The sequence below is a fragment of the Nicotiana tabacum genome, chromosome 13, assembly GCF_000715075.1.
Source record: "Nicotiana tabacum cultivar K326 chromosome 13, ASM71507v2, whole genome shotgun sequence".
In the NCBI taxonomy this organism is placed as follows: Eukaryota; Viridiplantae; Streptophyta; class Magnoliopsida; order Solanales; family Solanaceae; genus Nicotiana; species Nicotiana tabacum.
In genome coordinates this window covers 94344086-94354486 of record NC_134092.1, presented here as the reverse complement: position 1 = coordinate 94354486, position 10401 = coordinate 94344086, and the positions used below count along the sequence as shown (strand labels likewise).

The 10401-nt window shown below is 35.8% G+C and overlaps 1 protein-coding gene across 4 annotated transcripts; it reads right to left on the bottom strand.

Moving 5' to 3' along the window:
* Window positions 1-2053: 2053 nt before the first annotated feature.
* On the bottom strand, window positions 2054-8806 carry LOC107828758 (protein RETARDED ROOT GROWTH-LIKE). Of its 4 annotated transcripts, none has more exons than XM_075228187.1 (7): window positions 8265-8806; window positions 8072-8183; window positions 5447-5606; window positions 3985-4133; window positions 3747-3898; window positions 2696-2810; window positions 2054-2356 (listed from the first exon to the last, which is right to left on the bottom strand). In XM_075228187.1, exons 1-7 carry the CDS (start codon window positions 8735-8737, stop codon window positions 2285-2287), a joined length of 1233 nt encoding a protein of 410 aa, XP_075084288.1. In that variant the 5' UTR covers window positions 8738-8806; the 3' UTR covers window positions 2054-2284. The 4 variants fall into 4 exon arrangements, with proteins under 4 accessions (XP_075084288.1, XP_075084289.1, XP_075084290.1 ...); XM_075228188.1 differs by having other exon boundaries at window positions 2054-2350; XM_075228189.1 differs by having other exon boundaries at window positions 2668-2810; window positions 8265-8805.
* Between the last annotated feature and the right edge of the window lie 1595 nt (window positions 8807-10401).

The following is a 10401-nucleotide window of genomic DNA, read 5'->3' as shown; positions in this document are numbered from 1 at the left end:
AATTTGTAATTGGCTACTAAGAGGCCTAATTTAAACAGAACCTTTCCTAGAAGGTGGCTGCGTAGATTAGGTGCTCTTCAAAAGAAATATATTTGTATGTAAGATTTGAAAGTTCTATTAATAAAATAAAAGGATTTAAGCGTTGAATTATTTTTATGAATTGTCTTACACTCTTACTTAATTAGTTAATGGCTTGAAATTATATTAAATAAATTATAACTCTATTATAAATTTATAATTACTAGAATATTTCATTACAAGTCTTTTGCTTTAATATTTTATAATTCTTTACTTAGTTTCCTAATTTTCGTTTAATTTTTAAGTTTATTAAATAACTCAAAAAACTAGTTGTTGCAAACTTTAAAAACTTAGTCATTGTCAAAAGAATAGCGGTTTCCAAACTCAATGCTTAAATAATTATTTTTTTTTAAAACGGCACTTAAGGCCGGCGAACCCGTCCCGTCCCGTTTGTTAGCAGGACGGGATGGGCCTACCGTCCGTCCCGTCTCGTCCCGTTTGTTAGCGGGACGGGATGGGCCTACCGTTTGTCCCGTCCCTTTTCGTTCCGTCCCGTCCCGCCACCGTCCCGGCTAAATGTCGTCCCGTCCCGTTAATTCTGTCTCATCCCGTCCCGTTAGACAGCCATACCCCTGCCTGATACGATTAAGGAATATAGCAAAAGCATTTTGATATAGAAATAGAATTACTCGGTAAGAACAAAATGATAATGCACTCCTAACCTGCTAGTAGGATGTCAAATATGCAAATTTTTTGTTTAGGTTTGCCTGTAAAGAATCTGGATTAATTTACACGTAAATTTTAACTAGATATATCTAACAAATTTTACACAAAAAGCTTGTCGCATTGCATACTTCAGAAAACCCTATAACATGCTTTTAGTTTTGAGGATATATTAAATTTGCAGTCGATAATTAAGGATGGATGCAATCAATATCTTTGTTGATGCATTATGACTCTTCTTCTATGCAGATGAAAATGATATAACAAATGAGTATTTTGACTCCTAATATCCAGTTGTTGGAAGCACATGCGTGTTTCAATATTATTGCATTTTCTCACTGAAATTTTTGCATTTGTTTTTCGAAAAAAAACCACATATTCATAATAGGGGCAGCATCTGTAGAATGACAGAAGAAAATTTTCTCTCACTAACTAATGCAAAGATATACTCACATTTAGCTCTGTGGATAAAATGGGATAGACTCTGTAACTCCGTGTAATTTTTAGTTATGTCGAGTTTTTCAAATAATACAGTAATATGTCCATATATGAATTTGTCATGTCGTGTTCAGATTCCAACTTATGCCACATGAAATTATCGATTATCTGTTTGTCGTTCACCCACTTGCAGATGCCGAGACAGTTACTCACGAACTACTATTCGCCTATCCAAGATAAATTAACACATATATTTCTATAAAATTAATCTACCAAAAATGCTTTACGATCACGGTATTAAATTGAGTACGATGATTAGGTATATTCCTATCCTAACCAGAAATTCGCCCCCAACCCTAAGGATAAAACGACGCTCTCTTTAATTCTTCTCTAATCTAAGAACAGCTTTCCCAAATATATCATAAATAGTTGGCCAAACAATCAAGTAATTATGCACAAAACTAAAGAAACATCACAAGTATCGTTGTACAATCTTGCTCGTTCAATAACGAAGCATCAGTTTATAAGGTCGCTTGCAGTTTTTATAAAAGGTAAAAGAATTGCTTTAATTTATCCAGAAAGTAAATACAGATTAATTTCACCTTTTTAAGATGGCGATACTGCTACTCTTAAAGAGTTATGATGCTTCCTAAACTTTTTCTTCTCTAAGAAGCCTCTTGCAAGGAAAATTGAACATTTCTATAAAAGAAAATCATAAAAGGGTGCATCCGTATATAGTTTGCACTGATTATTTACAACACAAAACAAAAAAAAACACTAGCATTTCATTGACTTCACTTGGAAAATGTCAGATTCTCTAAAAGAAACCAAGAGGGGGAAGTCAAACAAAAATAAAATGAAAGAACATCAGAACTTACAGGAGAAAGGCACAAAAAAATGCAATTTCCGCTAAATAAAATTCACCCTACTTTGGGGCATTAAGCTTAAATTATGTACCTTCCTACTGTAATAAAGTGAACATGCATTTACAATTAACATAGACCAAGTGCCGTATACCATATAGATATGTTATTTGAGGATTTCATATGTACAGCACTCCAGGCCATAATTAGAGTGCAATGGGATGTTTCAAATTTCCAACACTTCAGAAGCTAACCCTACAGCGCGATAGACGACTTGTGGGCAATGTCATAAACCGAAATGAGGATCCCTGCACCTATCAATATAATAATGAGCCACTCGAGGAAATCTGACTTCCTATTCTGAAGAATTTCTTGAAGGAATCGTATATTATGCTGCACACAAATATCAAAATGTTCATTCGCTCATGACGGAAATTCAACAATTTGCTTTTATTTATTTATTTTTTGGGGTGTGTGTGTGTGTGGGGGGGGGGGGGGGGGGGCTGCTCTGCAAACATGGAATACTACGTCAATGCAGGAAGTAAGATTTAGTGAATTCCGTTTTAACATAACGCAAATCTATGTATAAGCAAGGAATGAATTTAGAGCTGAGATTGAAGCGTACTTGATGATTGAGATATCAAATACTATACCTCCACAAACTTCAACTTAAAATCAAGGCTCGCGAATCTTTGAGTCAACTCAAATTCATCTCTAAGATATTCCCAAATTTGAGCATATTTCGCATCCTTCCATGCGATATCCGATCTGAAAACAGAAGAAAATTTAATCTGATATTACCAAACACAGAGCAAAGAAAGCATTATCTACTAAAAAAGCTAGTCCATGTAAAAGCAATGTTGCCTTAAACACAGTACGTCAAAACAGAAGTTATTCTAATTCCAAGAAAGACATGTTTTTCCTTTTTCTGTAACAATGTCGTTCAGGCCAACTTACACGCACCTCGAAAATTCTACCAAATATCTACTACATCCCACCAACACAGGTACCCGGGAAACTCTGCTCAGGCAGATGAGAATAAATCACTCAAGTTTTTTTTTTGTCTCTACTTGGATTTCAATCCTAGTCTCCGAGGTTCGCCCCCACTTCATTGACCACTAGGTCGCACCCTTGGAAGCAAGGCGTGTTCTAACATGAATTACTATGATTAGGCATGTTTACCGGTATATATAGATAGTGTGTTTAATGTCTGTACTTAATATAATTAGCTTCTCTGCAGCAATCAAACTCCAACTAGAATTGGGAACGAGGGGTGTTGTTGTAAGAATGGTCAAATTCTCCACCTAAATCAATATCCTTGAAATTCCCGGTGAAATTCATGATATAACCAGATTCAAAAGGATTTCTACTACAAAAGTAGAAAGATTAGGAAGAGCAGACCTGGAAAGATGATGAAATTAAAACATTCTCCAAACCATGCATGACATTAATTGGAGTGCAACAGTTAACTTCTGTTTCTCATAACTAACAAGGACCCCCAGTTCTTGAATTGAAATACTAATAAATAAATAAAAAGGCAGACTTTTAGGCCACTTTCACTTCGCAAAAGTTTCCTAGTTCCAAGATAGAAAAGCTTATTTTACATAACATACTCTTCCAAATCACAATATTGATATAATAGGGAAACAGAAAAAGAAAAGAAATAGAGAAACTCGTAACATAACTAAATAGATGCAAGAATACCTTTCAAAAAGTCCTAGCTTAAGAATAACATCAGCAAGATTAGAATTTGCCTTGCCAACCAGTTGGAAAAGCTTTTTCCTCTCCATAGTGAAAGTTCCAGTCTTTTCCATTCCACGATTGATGTCTGTAAACTCAGCAACCATTCCGTCAACCTGGAATGGCAGAGAATACCAGTCAGAAAGTTACTACAAATAAGAACCTTCTCAGGCTGATCACATATAAGTTTGTAGACACCTACTTGGCGGACATAGTAATCAAGAGCAATACTTTGACCAAGAACACTGCCAATGGTTCGGATACCGTCAATATTCATATACTGCAACATTATGTAGTCTAATCCACCTTGCATCCACGTGGTCAAAGTTGGCTTCTCTCTCACCTCATATTCTAATATTCCACAATATAGACATCAGTGAGAGTACAAAAAGCTTTTATTATTATAAAAGATGACAGAATGTAAATCTCACTCAAAGTTAGTACAGAAGCACGAATGAGATGACTTGAATATTCCAAAAATGAAAACACAATTCTACAGACTGTGAACAGAAGCTCAAAGCACAAGCAAAGGAATGATCATTTACATATGCCACAGATCACCAAAAATTGTCCAATGGACTTAATAACAAGACATTACTTCACGCAGCCAAACATTGCTAGACCAAAAACTAACATCCAACTTCAGTACGAAACTCACTTCGGTCCGTTAGTATACAACAACAAAAAACCCAGTGAAATCCCACAAGTGGGATCTTGGGAGGATAATGTGTACGCAGACCTTACCTCTACCTTATGAAGGTGGAGAAGTTGTTTTTGAAAGACCCTCGGCTCAAGAACAGTGAAAGGAAGCAATAACCAATTAATAGCAACAAAAAGGTAAAAGGCAGCAGAAGCAAATGGCAAAACATGTAATAACCAAGATCCAGGACAAGTGCTAATAGAGAAACTCTCGACTATCTGTCAACCCACAACCTTAATTCTAGACCTTCGTTAATATAAAAGAAGACATTAAGATGCACTCCTAACAACCCTGAAAACTCATTCTATTTCTGCCACTTCCGATTAAGGTCATCAATTAATGGGAAAGTTAGTTTTAGGAAGTTAGAGAGAATTCCAAGAAACTCTTTAATTTTGTGTGTTCTATTAAAAATGGGCCTGAAAAAGCATGTTAGAAGAGAAAAACTGAGGTTTGCAATTGATAATAAAATCACTAATAATATAACTGTTCAATTCCCACACACCTCCGCCCCTACCTGGGGAAAGTTAAAATGCTTTTATCTTTGTTCTCTTTTTTTTTTTCCTTTATTCTACCAGAAAAATCTCTTCAGTGAAACCTTAGAGAGGAGAGCAGAAGTTAGATCCAGGCTCCTTCTGTTCCTTTCTTTTTTTTTAGGCAAAACCAACTCAAATCCAAATCCCTAACAACATAATGACATCACAAGTGCCTTTCGATAGGCATTTTATAAATATATTCTTTACTACCTCACAAATCACAAATATATAGTTTTAGTTAGTCATGTTGTCCAAAATACAAAAAGACAAAATAGGAATAATACACTTGGTAATCAAAAAACTAATTAAGAAATATGATCAGACTATATAATAAATTAATAGAGCATTTTCTATTCTTCCTTTCTTTTTATAAGGTAATAAGTAAATTTACAAAGCATCTTGTAACTTTAATTATTTTAACATAAACTCACCATCCTTTCTCATCTCCGGTAATAACCCCGAAGCGTGTCTCTCGACAATCTTCAGGTACCCATCAACCTCGTGATCAGAGACATTAAACAAGACAATCGAGCCATACTGGAAAACTACCATGTAACAGCAGTCACTGCCACTTAAGTTAGCACCTAAAGCCTGAAAACATAACACATAAGAATTATATTAGGGAAAATGCCATAACACCAAGTAACGTTGAAATTTCTTAAATGCTTATTAATCAAGGAGCAACAATTATTACACCTCAATCGGAAAACTTCCTAACAAAATCAAAAACAGGAAACCTCAAAAAAACCTGCATACAGGATCAAGCATGGAAAAAGAGTATAATACGGAAAAGGAAACGAGAAACTCAGACCAAAAAACTTTTAACCAATGCCTTTGAACAGAACCACAGCAACCAATCAACTACACCTTCGTTGCAAACTAGTTGGGTGTCTATATAGATCTGCTATATCCATTCTGTTGTAGTAACTGGATCCATTCCATTGCAATACTAAAAGATTAGTCTCTTAAAGGCAAATGAGGAGTTCTCTAAAACTATCTAAAATCTCACATCCATCCCTACACCGAGATGCAACTCCTCTAACAAATGACAAAGAGTCTTAGTATACAAAATTTCAAATGAGGCAGAGGTGGTGAATCAAAGAGAATTCAAGTTCAACAGGGGTCATTAGGTGGAATTGTATATTGTGTATTTTCTACCCGATGAAAACAGATAGAAAAAGTCGATTGGCTGGCAGCATCAGGACTATTCCTATTTCTGATAAAATTAGATCATCAATCTGGAGAGGCAATAGATGATATCTCTGTCAGAACCTAACCACAAACAAAATGCTGTATGAACCAATGCAGATGTCAGATTGCAAGAATGCATTAACAAAATGACCTCACTTACAAACCGAAGGAAATCATTCACATCATACATGCAATGGAAATAAAGCAACTACGCATATACGTGCTTCACTGTAACCATGACAATCTTTAACATTCAAATTTTAAACACTTGAAGAACAAATTACCCAATCCATGCCTCTTTAAGGAAAACATATATTTGAAGCTGAAAACATTGAAGATGCTCCTATAACTCTTGTGCGTATCTCATTTGTACTCGCCCATGATAGAGGACATAACACTCTCGGCTACAATAGCACCCAGTCTAGCACCAGAAGAACAGAGGAGTAATTTCTATCTTTTGTCTTGCTGATGCTTTAACATTGTCAGTGTTTAATAGTGCTAAACATTACAGATCCATACATGTTCCACTCCATAAAAATCTATAGCTTCATGCATAACAAAATTCACAAATCAAGAGCCGAAGATTTAGAGATAATAGTGAAAGGATGATGCAATCTATCAGCAACTATTCTATTCAATAAAAGCATATAGCATCATGCATTACAATATCATTTATCAAGTGCCTAAGATTTAGAGATAACACGTGAAAGGAATCTATCGGCAACTTTCTAGGCAATCTACGCAGCAAACACCTCTACAGTAATTTATCACTTTCTTGCAAAAACTAAAAAACTAGTGATGTTTGGTTGAAAAATATTCAAAAAGTTTTTGCTCTTTCCAAAGTGGAAAGGTTTCCGGAAAAAAAATTCAACCAATTGAAACAAACGCCACCTTATCCTGGACGAATAAAAGAGATTGGTTGATGAGCTAACTACCTCCCCGTGACTCAACCTGATATTATCTTCTGAGCACTGTGAGTTAATTCTAGATTCTCCTTGTGATACTCATCCAGATGTAGTGATTAGTAACCTTCGATATATAAATGTGCTCCAACAAAGGGATTACTCTACAATGGCCGAGGACAGGAGAAGAGTGTTAAGTACATAAATGAAGATTGAGAAGGATAACTCTCTGACAAAGATGTACTCCTGGATACTCTATCTTAGTTGGAGAGAATTTCGTGTCTTGGAAAAGCAAGAAACATAAGTGTTTGCACATTTTCGTGCAGGGCAGAAGGAACTACCCAATTGCATGTAATATTATAAGGCACTTCAGTTTGTATCAAAACCAATGTTTTATAAGAGAATTAATCAAACAATTGACAGTGGCTTTATTGGGTAAAAGATAATCTCAGCCGGCGTAGTCATAAAGTTTGCAATTTCAAATAATCAGCTTGCAGCATCATTCAGAAAATCTCTCTACCACGAACTAGTTTTATATGTAACAAACATGATGCACACATTTTCGATGCACCAAACTTGAAGGGTAATGTTAGGTAGATGGTCTACATAGATTAGAATTACATAACAAGGTGTATACACGCATCCCACATCGAGAAATGCAATATAAACACCAGGAAGCTCAAGACATTCTTCTTCACCCATTCTCTGAACCTTCTCTTGCATTATACTTCTAACACATTTTATTTTCATAAAATCAACCAAACAAGGTCCAAAACACCAAAATGAAATTTTAGACAATTTGACCCTCATGATATGAAATGTTATTCGTGTAGGTGTCCAACTATCAGAGCAATTTATGGCGCTTAAACATAAGTACAGTACATATAAAACTCCATGTACTATCAACTGTAAACAAAACTATTCAAACACAAAGGCAGAAGATACACAAAAAGAGACACTCACACTAGGTGCCTTCTTGGTGTCCCCAAATCTTAAAACAACATAATTGGTCATTCGAGAAGTCGGTGGAATAAAATTCTGCTTGTTCTTTTCCACTAAGCTCCTCAAATCCACACTGCCAAACAATCACAAAACCATTCAATTAACGTTTCATATATTGTACAAAAGAGGGGGAAAAATAGAAAGACGAACGAACCTAGTAGAGAAAAAGAAAGCCCTAACGGGGACATATGGCTTAATAGCAGTAGCACTAGCATCATCATCCTCTTCCTGCTCCAAAGCCAATTCTTCAGCTTCACTCAGCCCAATCTCCGAGCACGAAACGGCGTCGTTCCAGTCCACAGTGTGCGCCGATGAGGATATAGAAGAGATGCATTTGACGACGGCGAAGTTAGGCTTCTTACGAGAGGAAATGAAGCCGTGGTTCACAACAGAATGCGATTGGCGACGGAGAATGACTGAGAAAGTGAGAGTAATCGGCCGACGGCATAGCGGAGAGTTCTGTAGGGTTAGGCCTGGGAGAACGTGGAGAGCAGTAGGATTTGTTGTGGCGGAGGAGAGAGTGAAGAGAGTTCGGAAAGCTTTGTTAAGAGAAGGAATGGAGGAAGAAATAGCAGTGACAGACTTCATTGGAGCAGCGTTATTGGGTCTCCACACAGTCCTCAACATCTCATTTCAGCCCCATTTGCGCCTCCAAACCTATGGCAGGGTGGGCGTTATATGGGGTTTTGCTTTCCCTTTGATTTCCTCTTCTTTTTATCTTTTTCGTTTTATTTTCCGAAAAAATGGTTTCTTCTTCTTCAAGTTTTCTTTTTTTTTTTTTTTTTTTTTTTTGCTTTTACAACTCATTCCCCTTGATGTGTTTATAGTAACGGGTGTTAAACGGGTCGGGACAGCTCATTAACGACGTATTCGATCCGGTTTAGCCAGGTCAGTCCGGCCCGATAAGGGAAGGGATGGGTTGACTTAGGGTAGGGGTTGTGCTGGATGAGGTCGGGCCATTTTTGGCTACCAGTGCACCAGAACCGGGCTAGTCCGGTAACACGTTCACGGGTTTTTACCGGATTCCAATGCGGTCCAGCACGGTATTCGTTGGGATTTTTTTTTGTGCCAACGGTCAAGATAAAAAATGACTGTCGGGCAACGGCCATTTCTTGTACTATTTTTTGGGCTTAAAAAAACTTTTGAAGTGATAAGCTTAATTTAAAAAGAAGTAATTACGTGTTTGGCTATGAGTGTTGAAAATGAAATTAAATAGTTGATGTATTTGGTAAAATAGTATTGATAAGTATTATTTTATGTTTAAATGACTAAAATATCTTTAAAGATGTTAACTCTAAAAATGAACAAATTACTGCAAGGAAAAAATAAACCAAGGAAATATATGTTAACTGGGCTTTAAAATTGATTGGAATTTTTTTTGCAAGTTCAGAAGTTTCATCGATTATCAAATTTATGGTCTATGCATTTTGCTCTATCTGCTTATGCGATCAATAACAACCGCAAGGAGATGAATTATTGGTGCTCTCGTTCATCTGGGTCTAGAAGTCGAGACACTTTTTTATGGCATTTGGTAGTTTATACTTCATTAGTCTAATTTTTCACATGTTAAATGATGAATATTGTGCAATAAAACCGGCATTTGTCCTTTGGCAGGAAAGAAGAAAAAACTAATAAAAATTAGTTAGTTTAAATTCATATGGTACTTTAACAACTGTTAATAGAAAGGAAAATCTAATAAATTATTAAAGGTTTAGGAATAAAATTTTAAAAAAAATAGCAAAATCCAACGGAAAAAAAAAAGTTGTTTCCAACTTAACAAAGCTCAAAATTGGCGAAATAACAGCTGGGAGAATGTAGAAATGGAGGAGAGGTGGAGGAAAGAAAGAAAAGAAAAGAAATAGGAGTATTTGAATTAGGCTTGTTTTGTAGGTTATTTTTGAAATTATAAAAGGTTATAAGGGATAGAGTAGTAAAATACTTGGTCAAACATGGATAGTTTTTAAGCTAAAAAGTAATAAGTTGGACAACCTAATTTTTTGCTTTATCACTTTACAAGTTAGCCAAACACCAAAATAAGGCAAAAATATCTTAAAAGTTGGTTTGACCACCTTATAAGTCCATCCAAAAACCCTCAATATTTCCCTTAATCTTTTTGCAGTTTTCTAGACCATATGATATAAATCTTAAAAGAATATGATGATTTAGGGGCAGGGGCGGATCTATGTATTGAGTTGGGGGTGGTACACCACCCGGTCGCTCGGATAAAGTTTTATATATATATATATATTAGTATTTTTCACAAAAATGCCTACATAAGGAACAAGTGGCAC